Genomic DNA, 13888 nt, shown 5'->3' on the forward strand with positions numbered 1-13888 from the left:
TTTATCAAAAAGGAAAAAAATACTACTGCATGCAACTAATTAACCTACTAAATCTCATGTTTATGCATTAATTACTATCAAGGATAAGGATAAAGATAAGATAAATTTAATTAGTGGGATAGTGTAACCAAAATTCTGGTAAAGTAGTTATTGGAAGGTATGGTTGTTAGGCTAATGTTGGCTATTCTCTTATGAGTATAAATAGGCATAGCAAGAATATTTAGCATCTAGAGTACCCGTATGAGTCCTTGTAACATTCGTTTTTACCTTTCTTTCAATCTATATTCTGCTTCTCCATTCTTCACTCATTTACAATTACATACACTTGGCCTACAAACGCACAATCTTCACTATTAAAAATTGTTTGTTTTTCAATTTTAAACATTTTACAAAATAAAACACATATTTTTTAAATGTAATAACCATTCATTATTAAAATTAAACATGTTTAACTATATATTATTAGGAATTAACGTGTTTATTGATTCATCCTTTTTTAATTTAGTGTATGTAATAATAATGAATAAAATATTATATTAATTTGGATAGCAGATATATTTTGTTTTCTAAAATAGATATTCTTCTTCCGTTTTTTTTTTCTCAAAATATCTTTATCCATATGTTAAATATCATATAATATTTTATTTTTATTTTTAAAATTCAAACTCAAAATTATTAATGAAGCAGCACAAATAACTATTACCTTGAGTAATAATATCATATTTATTGTTATCGAACAAATTGAATAAAAAAAAGTGGATTAGTAGTAGTAGACAACGTCCTTATATATATTACAATTGTCGTTTAAACTTTGATCCAGCATATGTATGTATGATGATAAAGTTTCAAGTTGTTGAGGTATGCCACATAATATTTTGTCCTTATACGGAATATAGGAAATTTATATAACATGATTGGACAAACTCCAAAATCTTTTTTTCTTTTTATAATTTTTTTCTATAATGAATTTAAGGTTGTGATTGTTTATAGAGATAGAACACTGAGATACAAAATTATGTTTGACAGAGGAGATATGGATAGAGATAGTATGTCCAAAGACATTCAAATTAGTGTATTTTATGTCTATCCTAACAGAAAAGACATAGAAACACTAATAAGGGACACAATTTATTTTTCATTTTTTTTTCATTATTTTTGTTAATTTTTCATAATTACACTTTTTTATTATTATATTTTTTATTTAAAATTTTTTGAATAAAAAAAATAAAAATAAATTAAATTTTTATAATTTATTTTAATTTATTATCAAATAAAATATAAAAATATAAAATTTTATGTCTCTATCTATCAATATCTTATTCTATTATATTTTTAGTATCTTGTCTTATTTTCAGTTCTCAAAAACAAATGCAGCCTAAGTGTTTATCTGGTTACAGAACAAACAATATAGCATAAAGAATGCACTTTTTGTTTATTCTGGCGTAGGTTACGTTGAACATTCATTTATAAATTTCTGGCATATGTTTGAATTATGTTAAACATATGTCACGCATGATAAGTTATACATCTTCCGAAATGAAAACATGGAAGAAACAAAGCCGAGTCAACAATAATGAAGAGCAGTACAAGTTATTATCGTGACAACTAATGGTTAATTGGACAACTATAATAACAATTACGACAGCCAACTTTGTTTTGTCCAAAAATTTCAATTTCTCTTGGACATTAATTGATTATTTTCATCCCACAAAAAAGATAAAATAAAATAAAGAATTGGGTTATTTGTCATGTAACATCTGGATCAGTGGATGTGGAGCCGTGGATCATGGACAACCTTAAAAATTTATATATGCACACATGTTTGCTACTTTTTACTATTTCTCCCTTTTTTATTTGGATTATATATATATATATATAAATTAATGTTTATCAATAATTGCCGCTATCTTCGAGTGCTCGTCACCACATATGTTTATGTATGTTTCTGCCTAAATCCAAATCAAATTGATGTAACGAAGTTTAATTTAATATTGCATAAAACAATTGTCCAATAACGATATATTTTAAATATTGATGGTCTTGAAGGTAAATGGGTTTATTCAACTAACCCAAAATATCTAGCTATACTTTTTGGTAAGTTTTCTGAAGGTAAGTTTTGCTAATTTATATTATATTATTATTGGATGGTATTTTATGTGCAATAAATTCCACATTGAATCAATAATTAATTCATATTATATATTAACTGATTTTGACTAAAAGTATTTTTCTTACTAAATTTTTATATTATATATATAAATAAAATAATAATTATATAAAATGGATATGAGTCTTTAACTTAAGCCTATTTTCTTTGTTTTTCAATTTTGGGGTTGAGATGGAATTTAATATAATTGAGGCTATATATTAATAAAAGTATTATAAGAGTTAATATATGTAATTATATATGTAAATTTAATTAGTATTTCATATTGTTAATTAAGTATTTTGTAAGTATTTTAAATTATATAACTTATTAGAGTAACTTTATTAAGATTTAGATATTTGGTGCTTTAGGTGTGAATAAACATGTATATATATAGATGGTGGTAATAACAGAGGGTGTATAATTTTATTCATTCAGTATTTTTTTTCTTTTATAGCTTTTTTCTCATGCGATAATTATTCCACTTTATTATTATCCAATTTTGCAGGTTTGACCAGAATATATAATATAATAACAAATAATTTTAATTATATATATTATAATAATAATAAAATAATTATTTTTCACATATACTTTGTAAATTATCATTAAAAAACATGGTTGATACTTGATAGTCTCAAAAAATTTTAAAATAAATTAAAATTACTTAATTTTAACTTTTATGTATAACAAAAAAATTAATTTACTTGTCCTCTTAACATCAAAGATTTAAATCGTATTTTATGTATATAATAATTTATTGATTAGTCATGGATTAATTTTTATTTTTAATCATTAAAAAATATTAAATAATTTATATTTAATTTAAAAATATAAAAATTAATAAATTTTAAATAAAAATAAATTGAATAAAAAATGGGCGCAACTTCTAATGGAGCCCTTGGAAAAGAAAAATATTAATCTTATATGTATTATAATGATAAATTTGATATGAATACACGTCATGTTGGAAGCGTTGAGTATAAAAGGGAGTATTCATACTAGAATAGTCCATATCACAGGTACTCAATTTATCTATGATTCTATTTACTATTTAGCTTCGCGCCTTCATCTTCTTTTTCTTCCACATAATATCCACTCTACTCTCTCTTTCTCTCTCTTCTCATTCGTTTTCCGTTTTTCCCTTATCCGATCTCTTCTCCTTTTCAAAACCGTCACTTCTTTCAACCATAATAAACCCAAGAAAGTCAAGAACCCTTACTCAACGACGTCGTTTCCACCTTCCTCCCCTAACCTAACTCCGTGATCTGCATCTCCATCTCGTGACCCTCTTTCCATTTCCCTTTTCATGCATCAAACGAATTAGTCCAATTTCCGACCTCTCATCTTCCGTGGCAGATCCTTCTACATTCCACATTACAAAAATCGTAACCGATCGTTAATAACAACAACAATTTGTTATTATTATTCACCGAGAAAATGAACGATGTTGGAAAGAACAATAAGAAAGTGAAGGTGACCGTGGAAGAACACGACGAGAAACGGAGGGGGAAGATGACGACGACGGATTCTTCTTCGTCTACGTCATCGACGGAGTCGTCTTCTTCCGACGAGAGGGAATACGAAGTACAGGACCTCCGTGACCGGCTGAAATCGTCGCGAGGAAGCAGGTTTGACCTCATAGAGAACGAGTTCGGACTCAACTCGGCTAGGAGGAAGTTCAGTCGTCAAGCGCTCCTCGATGGAATCCGAGGCATCTCCAAGGGCGCTGTCATCCACCCAGAAAACAGGTTCACTTCTCTCCTTTTCTTTCTTTTCTCTTTTATTTTTTTAATTAATTTTTTAAATAACAACTAATAATGCCATCACCTATCACTTACACCTCTAATATTTTATATAAAATATAAAATATCATTACAGAGATACTAACTAATAAAGAGTTCAGAAAGAAACTATATATTACAGTGGCATGTTCTTGGTAGATCTCTCTGTTATCACTTAATGCTATACATAACATTAAAAATGTAATCTGATGAGTAAGGACGTAAAGTAACGCATTCTATCATTCACAGTGAATAATAAGAAGGGTTTAGCTAAGTTTATAGACCAAGAAAATTTTTATTCAAACTATAAAAATTTTAAATTTTTTATATATTTATTTTGTATCTATTAAATAAAAATATTTAAAATTTTTCACTAATAATAAATTTATTATGTGTCTTAAATAATAATAATAATGTTGAGTTAAATTAAAAAAATTAAAGAATGGTTAGATTTTTCTGAAATTTCAAGTGTGTGTTTTAATTAAAATAAATTATATTCAAATAAATTTTGGTTAAAAATAAATTGATGTTAAGGTGATTTATGTGTAACAATTTTATATTCAAATAAATTATAGAAAATGAATATTGTTTGGAGTCAAGTTTAGATAAAAATTATTTTAAAAAAAGACATAAATTTATATTACTCAAAATTATATTTTTTTTCAATACTTTTTGGCTTTAATTTAAAAAAAAACTTCAATTTATATGTTAAAATTTAGTAATTTTTAGTTATAATTCTTTAATATATATTTTTTTTAAATTACATAAAGACAAATAAAAAAAGAATGAAAACTTTCATAAAAACTAAACCAATAACACCCTAGGTCATTTGTGCCCATTGGTTGGTTTGGTGGTGCATGAAACAAGGGCCGGAAGTTTGGAATGAAGCGAAGGGAAGTGAAGAAAGGAGATTCACGTCACTCTCTCCCCCCTTCTCTTTCTAACTTTGTACACGTGGCATGTAATTGTGGGTTCTAGTTGTCTTGTCTGGCCCAACCATTGCCATGTGATGTTGTCAATTATCAACCTCTCATGACTCCTCACGATCCTCGTTGCTAATCTATCTCAAATTCTAATCGTAATCATACTATGTTTAAATAATTATGTTAATAAAAAAATCGGAATAATTTGACCTGGAAGATTTTGTCTCGGCGTTCAGGATCGTAAGGGCTGAAACATTTTACACTTGGACAACCTGTGCTATTTTTTTTATCAAGTAACCGTGTAACACTAGCTCTATCAAAAAATAAAATAAAATAAAAGAAAAAAGAAAACAGTAAGAGTGGCTGGGATCTTGATTGTGGTGCGGAGCATGATTGCATCATCATCATCAAAGTATAATGCGTGTATCGTTATACATTAAACTATAATATAATTTTAAGAAAATGATGAATTGATGATATCATATAAGGCCAACATGGTGATGATATTGATTGATAGATTTTTTTTCGTTCATACAAACACAGTCACACACATTAACCTAGCAACTACACTAGGACTCGAATCTGGGTGGTCTTGCTAGAGACAAACAGCGTTGCCACTACATCACATGTCTAAGCCACGATATTGATCGATAGAGATATGTTTGCGAAAAAATTCAATGGTTTTTGCCCAAGTTGCAAGGCCCAATCCCTTCAGTGGTGTTAGTCATGCAAATTGCAAAGTTGAAAGTTCCATCACTACTAGCTCGCAGAATCACAGATATTAATATATTATTACTGCATACAGCACATATATAAATTAAATAAATCCCATGACCAAAAAAGTATATACATATATATTATATTATACAAATTAAATGAAACAAGCACATAATATTATATGGGTTTTACATTAGCACATGCTCACCCCAAGAAATTAAATATAGAATGTATTTGATTAAACATGTATAATATGTTATTTATCATACCATCTTAAAAGAGGGGAAATATATAAACTAGTTGTTTTTTTTTTTAAGGATCTTAAAATTGGCTCAAACTCAGTTAATAGGTTTTAGTTTACTTGTGTGGATTGATTGGTTGGGATTTTGCTCGAAAGCATGAAATCTAGAAGTAATGCTGTTTTGGTGATAAATTATTACATAATAATAAATTAGTAATCCATATTCATTAATCATTATTCATTCAGCTAACAGCCTAGTATATTATATGCTAATAAGCTAGAAATCGAAATACAAATAACCGGTGAAGAAATTATGTGATTTGAGTGGCATAATAATAGTTCCCTAAATTATAATTTGGAAACCTCAATCATTAGCTCATTACTACCAAGAAGAATCTGAATGACACGTGACTAAAATTATTAATGCGGCAACGTTTATAAGGGTTAAGCTAACATATTAAGTTATTCTTAGAACACATGTTGGTTAATTCATGATTAGATGGTTAATAATTTCATTAACTATAGTGCAGGTGGTATCGATTATGGACAAAGTTCATATTGGTATGGGCAGTGTACTCATCGTTTTTCACTCCAATGGAGTTTGGATTCTTTCGTGGGTTGCCTGAGAATCTGTTTATATTGGATATCATAGGGCAGCTAGCTTTTCTTGTGGACATAGTTTTGCAGTTCTTTCTTGCTTATAGAGATAGTCAGACCTATCGCATGGTCTACAAGCGTACCCCTATTGCTTTGCGGTAAATTTCTATTCTTGCTATGCTTAATTATCTTATTATTATTATTGTGTATTTTTAATTGTTTCTGTTTATGCAGGTACCTAAAAACTGACTTCATCTTTGATTTTCTTGGATGTATGCCTTGGGATATCATATTCAAGGTTCTACTTCTTCCTTTTAAATGTCAGTTTACTAAAATGCAGCTCAATTATATTGAAGAAATGCTTTATTTTGTTAACAGGTTTGTGGACACAGAGAAGAAGTTAGGTACCTCTTGTGGATCAGATTATATCGGGTGCGGAAAGTCACCGAATTTTTCCATAATTTGGAGAAGGATATACGTGTTAATTACATCATTACTCGGATTGTGAAACTTTTAGTAGTTGAACTCTACTGCACCCACACTGCAGCCTGCATTTTCTACTATTTGGCTACTACACTTCCTGAATCCCAAGAAGAGTACACATGGATTGGAAGTTTACAGCTTGGTGGTTATAGTTATCAACATTTCAGAGAAATTGATCTTTGGAAGCGCTACACAACATCCTTGTATTTTGCTATCGTTACTATGGCTACTGTTGGTAAGTTAGTTATTGTAGAGTTACGGTTGAGTTGTTTTCATATAACTTTGTTTGTGACTTTCTTTTCTTCCACAGGCTATGGAGATATACATGCAGTAAACTTGAGGGAGATGATATTCATAATGGTATATGTCTCATTTGACATGGTTCTTGGTGCTTATTTGATCGGTAACATGACAGCTTTGATAGTCAAGGGATCAAAAACTGAGAAATTTAGGGACAAGATGACAGATCTTATGAAATATATGAATAGAAATAGACTTGGACGGGATATCCGTGAACAAATAAAAGGCCATCTGCGCTTACAGTTTGAGAGTAGCTATACCGAGGCTGCTGTCCTTCAGGAAATTCCCATTTCTATTCGCTCTAAGGTAATAACATAAAGAGGGTGTCTTTGAACTAGAATATTTGTTAGTTTCCACCATTTTGGATTTTAATCTGATCATCTTTTGCAGATATCTCAAACATTATACTTGCCATGCATTCAAATGGTTCCTCTTTTTAAGGGCTGTTCTTCAGAATTCATCAATCAGATAGTAAGTAATCTATTTCTCATTGTCTTGATAGTTAAATAATTATGTTTCTAAATTTGCTAGCATGTGTAATTTTTGTTGCTTTAATCTTTCAGGTTACCAGGCTCCACGAGGAATTTTTTCTTCCAGGAGAGGTTATCATGGAACAAGGAAATGTCGTGGATCAACTATATTTTGTCTGTCATGGTGTGCTGGTATGCTTTTATATCTTCACAAGCACGTGTGTAATAATTCAACTTTTTTTCTTAGGTTCTATTGATGCTTTCAGTCACAAATATCTGCATGAACACCATATCTTTATTGAGTGCTAACTGCTAAAGCTGTGAATATGCAGGAGTTAGTAGGCACTGCTGAGGATGGAACTGAAGAAACTGTTTCACTTCTGGAACCTAACAGTTCATTTGGAGAGATATCCATTCTTTGCAACATTCCTCAACCATATACTGTTCGTGTCTGCGAACTCTGTAGGCTCCTGCGGCTTGATAAACAATCGTTTACAAATATCCTTGATATATACTTTTATGATGGAAGGAAGATATTAAACAACCTTCTTGAGGTAATTATGTTATCCCTCTTATATCTCACATATCATGCTCCCTTTGATCCTTACTCTATGTTGTGGAAGATGTAGTTTATCATCATAAAGAGAGCTAAATATTTTCATGTTTTATAGGGAAAAGAGACTTCTCGTGGTAAGCAATTAGAGTCAGACATCACATTTCATATTGGAAAGCAAGAAGCTGAACTTGCTTTGAAGGTCAACAGTGCAGCTTTCAATGGGGATCTGTATCAGCTAAAAGGTTTAGTTAGAGCTGGAGCTGATCCCAACAAGACAGATTACGATGGAAGATCACCTTTGGTGAGGAGCTTGCAACATTTCAAATGTCTTGTATGTTTTGGCAATGCTTGTCTGACACGTTTTTTCTTCCAACAGCATCTTGCTGCATCCAGAGGCTACGAAGACATCACACTTTTCCTTATTCAAGAAGGCGTAGACATCAATGTTAGCGGTAACTTTAACCTACTACATCTTCACTGCTATGTAACATACTTAAATTTTTAGCTGCCACTAACATAGCTAATGTGTTAACTTTATAGATAATTTTGGGAACACACCCTTACTTGAAGCAGTTAAGAGTGGACATGATCGTGTTGCTTCTTTACTTGTTAGAGAAGGAGCCGCCATGAAGATAGAAGATGGCGGTAGTTTTCTATGCACAGCAGTTGCAAGGGGAGATTCAGATTATCTTAAAAGGCTACTGTCTAATGGCATGGATCCCAACTTGAAAGATTATGATTACCGAAGCCCTTTGCACGTTGCTGCAGCTGAAGGTTTATACTTCATGGCAAAGTTGCTATTAGAAGCTGGAGCCAGTGTTTTTACCAAGGACAGGTACAAATTAATTGCATTACCATTTTTGCTTTTGGTTGTGATTAACATGAGTAATTTATGACAGGAAAGTATGTTTTTTTTTTTTTTATCAAATACACTTTTAGCGGCTAAATTTTTAAAAAACTTTGGACCAAATCAACAACAGTTTCACAAGAATAACTTTTAATATAAGTAAATCAGATATAATTGTCCTATATTATAACTGGATTAGTCCTAAAGTTTTTTAACAAATTTTAAGGATAAAAAATATACATGATTCTTTACGACAATATGCAGTGTGCTAATGCTGCTTGTTCCTTTTCATTTTATTAACAGATGGGGAAAAACCCCACTTGATGAAGCTCGAATGAGTGGAAATAAGAACCTAATCAAACTACTAGAAGATGCAAAATCTGCTCAGTTGTCAGAATTGCTATGTCCCGCACAAGAACTTACAGGTAATCTCATCCTGTATTGCCTTTATATATTTCAATTGAAAAAAGTTACCATCTTTTTAATCAAATGGTATGTTGTTTTTAGATGTTATATTGCATATAAATTAAATGTGTATTAAAATGGAAAACAAATTTTACTTCTGTCTACTTCAAAAAAAAAATAATATAAAAATATCTGAATTAATCCTCTTGAATAAAATATAATCAAACATTGGTACTTGATAGAAGAATCACTTAAGGTTTGCTCATTGCCAACCTTTATTAAAGCTTTTTCTTTTTTTAGTTTTTGTTTGTTTGAACATCTAGTAATTTAAAAAAAAAAAAAAGCCTTCCTTTCAACTTGATGTGTACTTTTACTTTTGGTTATCTCAAGTTTGAAGTTTGTCTATACCATAGATAATCTATATCTGCAAAATAAGAGCTAAAATTTCACTTATCATTTTCAGATAAAATGCATCCACAGAAATGTACTGTGTTCCCTTTCCACCCATGGGATCCAAAAGATCATACAAAACATGGCATTGTATTATGGATTCCACATACCATTGAAGAGCTAATCAAAATGGCAGCGGATCAATTTGAGTTTCCTAGTGATTCTTGTGTTTTTATTTTATCAGAAGATGCTGGTAAAATTACTGATGTGGACATGATTAAAGATGGTCAGAAGCTCTATTTAGTTCATCAAACACATTAGACTTTGATCCAATTCATACCACGACCACAATTCTTATATTAAAGTAACAGCGTGCCCTTTTTTGTAACGTGTTGTAGTTGTTCTCTACCAATAAGCACGTTCTATGATCTTATATTGGTTTATAACAACTAGCAGCACGCTTTCTATTATTTTCAAAATATTTGCTTAAGTAACTAAAGAAGGGGGAAAAATAAAACAAATATCTGTCACATATCTATAAATTTAATGTCGACAACTCTTTTTATTCCACTTGAAATTCATTTTTTTACTTAAAATGATCGAGTAAATTAATTTAAAATAATTAAAGTAAAGAAAACATTTGTTAAAACTTTAAGCAACCATACTATAATAATATAATAGTAATTAATTTAGTGATTAATTTTTAGTATATACATTATATTTTTAAACTTCGAAAGATAAAAAAAATGAAAAAGAATAAAGATAAAAAAAATCTATAAACTTACATTTTTTAATTCACCAAGAATAAATTTAAATTTATTAGATAGTCATTTTTAATTAAAGAATTCAATTTACATCTATGAATATACTAAAGTTATTACAAATTATAAGATTGAATTTAAAACAAAAATAAATTATTTTTCAAGAGAATACACGGATTAGGATATACCCCTTCTCTATGCCACTCACCACAAAGTCGTTCCCTCAAGGATGAGTGGAAACTTGGATGATCAAACATAATCCAATCGAGTCTTGCAAAAGCACAGACTACAAGAACTGATGGCATGGATAATGAAAAGCTTGAAATAGGCTGTAGCTGCAATCATGAGTGTCCAAATAAATCCTACATGTGTGTCGGTGAATTCCATCAACCGACTCCATTTCCTCTACCACAAAAATGGAAGCAAAACGATTGCACTCGTGCACAACCATCTTGGGGATAGAATCCATTTTTTGTGAACATTTTTTGTTAGGTACTCTAAAAACATGTTATCCCAACTAAGTTGAGCAAATGCTTTTCGACCTTTTCTAACAAATAACTTCTACAGACGCATATAAGTGGATCGAATAATGGCTGTGATGGGAAGGTTACGCTTTTCCTTAGCACAACATTGATACACTCAGATAAGTTAGTAGTCATGTAGACAAACCTTTGGCCAGAATCACAGTGTTACAACCAGACCTTTTTACAAAATGTATTTGCAAACGTTGCAACTCACAAATTCCGATTTGAGATTTCTTAGCACTCTCATGTACGCTAAATATTGCTCCTCATTGGAGAATATGCTACATTATTCAAGGCTTGTTTTCGTTCTTTACACTTGAACGAACTCATGAAATTAGTAACCATATGACGGATACAATAAACATGGTATGCTCTTGGAGGATGACATTCACTACCCTCCTCTTCCATTTGTGGCAAGTATGGCTCCAACTCTATTAGATATGGCAAGAATACATTGCTGAGGAGTCATATGCTGCTGCGGATTCTTTATAAAGAACGACCAAGACTCTATTAACTCAGATTTAACTAATGCAAAAGTAAGGTGTTTGAGTTGCTGCCTTGTGAAATGGCCATTACAAAATCTTTCCATATCGCCCATACAAATATGTGCCATCAATAAATACCCGAAATTTGCAATTCTTGAAGACTTCAATTGCAGGGAGAAAATGTCAAAAATATCTTATCAAATTACATGTGACCATAGTCTTGAAGCATACCTGCAGAATGTGGCACTAGCTTGATATCATGAATCATACCAGAAAAACACTACTTAGTAGCATTTAGTAACCTTAGAAGCTGATTGAACGACTCTTCCCAATCCCCATAAATTTAAGCAATTGCTTTTTGTTTCACTATCCAGATCTTCCTATACGACGGTTTAAAATTTGTACCATTGCCCCTTGGGGTACTCTAATTGGATCAGATGGATACCTAAATTGATCAATATGTCCACCATTTTTAGGAATTTTACAATAATATCGTAATAAACATAAAACCATTTTTCTAAAAACAAATGCAAAAATTTTAAAAATTTATCTTCTATCATGGAAAAGATAACTCTGCAGAACAAGTTGCTATCGAGATTTGAATGATCTTAGGACATGGTTGGTGCCAAGCACATGTACATAACCTCATATTCACGAACCTCCCAATAACTAAGATTATGTTGATATGCAACCTGAAATATTTACTAACAACCTAGATCATAATATTTGCATCAACAATAATACTTCAAATAATTAGATTTAACCACCTAATACTCTACACTCCGACGAGCTTTAGTTCTTGATGGAAAGATGAATGGAATCTCTACTGTAGAATCTATGACTAAACCTTAGCTCCACACTCCCTTTTGTGCTATAGTCGTCAGCGCCATAGCATCTAGGTCCAATATCGAATAATGGTTTGGAACTTAGACTCGATAGGACATTTCCTATTTTAATAGGAACTTCTATACCAGAAATGATTGTATCTCCAATTATAACCCCTCTAAAGTGTAAAATATGTCTTTTCTCACCATTTCCATAGTGTATGAGACAGATGTATACATTTCGATTAGGATCGTATTATATGGTTACGATTCTAATATATGTCTTTTTCATTCCGGTGAAAATTGATTTTACGGTATAGACGCTTATGACCTACTCCTCTATGCTTTGTGGTAATGATTCCTCTGGCATTACAACCCTTACCACAACGATGTTGTTCATAGATCAAATTATTTTGTGGATTGGATTTGACTTGACTATCTACGACTCCATTGCGTGTGCTTGGGGTAGAAGTTTTGTATACATGTATTGCTATGTTTGGAAGTGGTAGCGGTGATGGCAATATATGCCATGAGGAAGTAAAAGACGATAGTTGAGTTATTGGGACAAACTCTATATCGTCATCTCTATCACTATCAGAACCAGTCTAGATCCACTCCTTGCTTACTCGAACTCTTTAGAAACCAATCAGCACCGGATTTGGCCATTCGAAGAAGACCGAATTCTTGTGGGGGATTTGGTTCTCCCCACCTGACTAGGTCCTGCTGTACAACCTTTTGGGATTGTACATGAGGAAGAAATAAGAACTACTGCCAACGTCCACTAACTCAATGCAAAACTCGATTACTTATTCAGTCACAATCTTTCCATAGCAATCTAGGATAGCTTGCACATGATCATCATTTTTTAGCCAGGATACCTTATACTGAATATTTCACATGGCGTCCAATGAAATGTACCAATACCCAATTTTTCGAACGCAATTAATTCAAACATTCTCATATTGATCAAAATCAAACTTTTAAACTCTGTCAATGAATGCAACTGCCAAATATACATAACAACATAATCACTGTATATAAAATACGCACCATAATCTTTATGTGATATTATTACATTCGAATAAATAATAACAATAACTATATGTTCACTAGCCATTTGATAATTTTGTGTTTATGAGAAAGAAGAAAGAATAGATAAAAGATGATAGTTATAACTTTTGTGTTTGTGAGGATATGATATACATATATATAGCAACTGTTTGTGACAATTTCACATATAATTTCACACATAACACATGCATTATAACCTTCTTTCACGATTTTGTTAGCATCAGCTACGCAATTGTGAACGTCCACTATTATTGTGTAGGAAATCTGTGCGCAATAACATTTTTAGTCTATTTCACAATCTTTGTTTACGGATACTTGTGAAATTGTCAGTAAATGTTTAAAGCGGTAAAAAATTTATATAATG

The 13888-nt window shown here is 31.0% G+C and overlaps 1 protein-coding gene across 2 annotated transcripts; it reads left to right on the forward strand.

Annotated features, from left to right (window-relative positions):
• The first annotated feature begins 3198 nt into the window (after positions 1-3198).
• LOC130940216 (potassium channel SKOR) lies at positions 3199-10379 on the forward strand. 2 transcript variants are annotated; one of them, XM_057868293.1, is made up of 13 exons: positions 3202-3897; positions 6342-6566; positions 6643-6706; positions 6787-7126; positions 7202-7497; positions 7582-7662; positions 7755-7853; positions 7994-8215; positions 8333-8518; positions 8594-8669; positions 8758-9052; positions 9368-9489; positions 9933-10379. In XM_057868293.1, the coding sequence occupies exons 1-13, from the start codon at positions 3587-3589 to the stop codon at positions 10178-10180; spliced, it is 2565 nt and encodes an 854-aa protein (XP_057724276.1). In that variant the 5' UTR covers positions 3202-3586; the 3' UTR covers positions 10181-10379. The 2 variants fall into 2 exon arrangements, with proteins under 2 accessions (XP_057724275.1, XP_057724276.1); XM_057868292.1 differs by having other exon boundaries at positions 3199-3897; positions 8333-8669.
• Positions 10380-13888: the final 3509 nt, after the last annotated feature.

Source organism: Arachis stenosperma, chromosome 7, assembly GCF_014773155.1.
Source record: "Arachis stenosperma cultivar V10309 chromosome 7, arast.V10309.gnm1.PFL2, whole genome shotgun sequence".
In the NCBI taxonomy this organism is placed as follows: Eukaryota; Viridiplantae; Streptophyta; class Magnoliopsida; order Fabales; family Fabaceae; genus Arachis; species Arachis stenosperma.

Excerpts from the sequence above, each read along its gene's own strand:
- LOC130940216 (XM_057868292.1), top strand. The coding sequence starts at position 3,587 with ATGAACGATGTTGGAAAGAACAATAAGAAAGTGAAGGTGACCGTGGAA. Across the intron at positions 6,707-6,786 it reads CTTGGGATATCATATTCAAG|GTTTGTGGACACAGAGAAGA; the intron begins GTTCTACTTCTT and ends TTTTGTTAACAG. Across the intron at positions 7,663-7,754 it reads CAGAATTCATCAATCAGATA|GTTACCAGGCTCCACGAGGA; the intron begins GTAAGTAATCTA and ends TTAATCTTTCAG.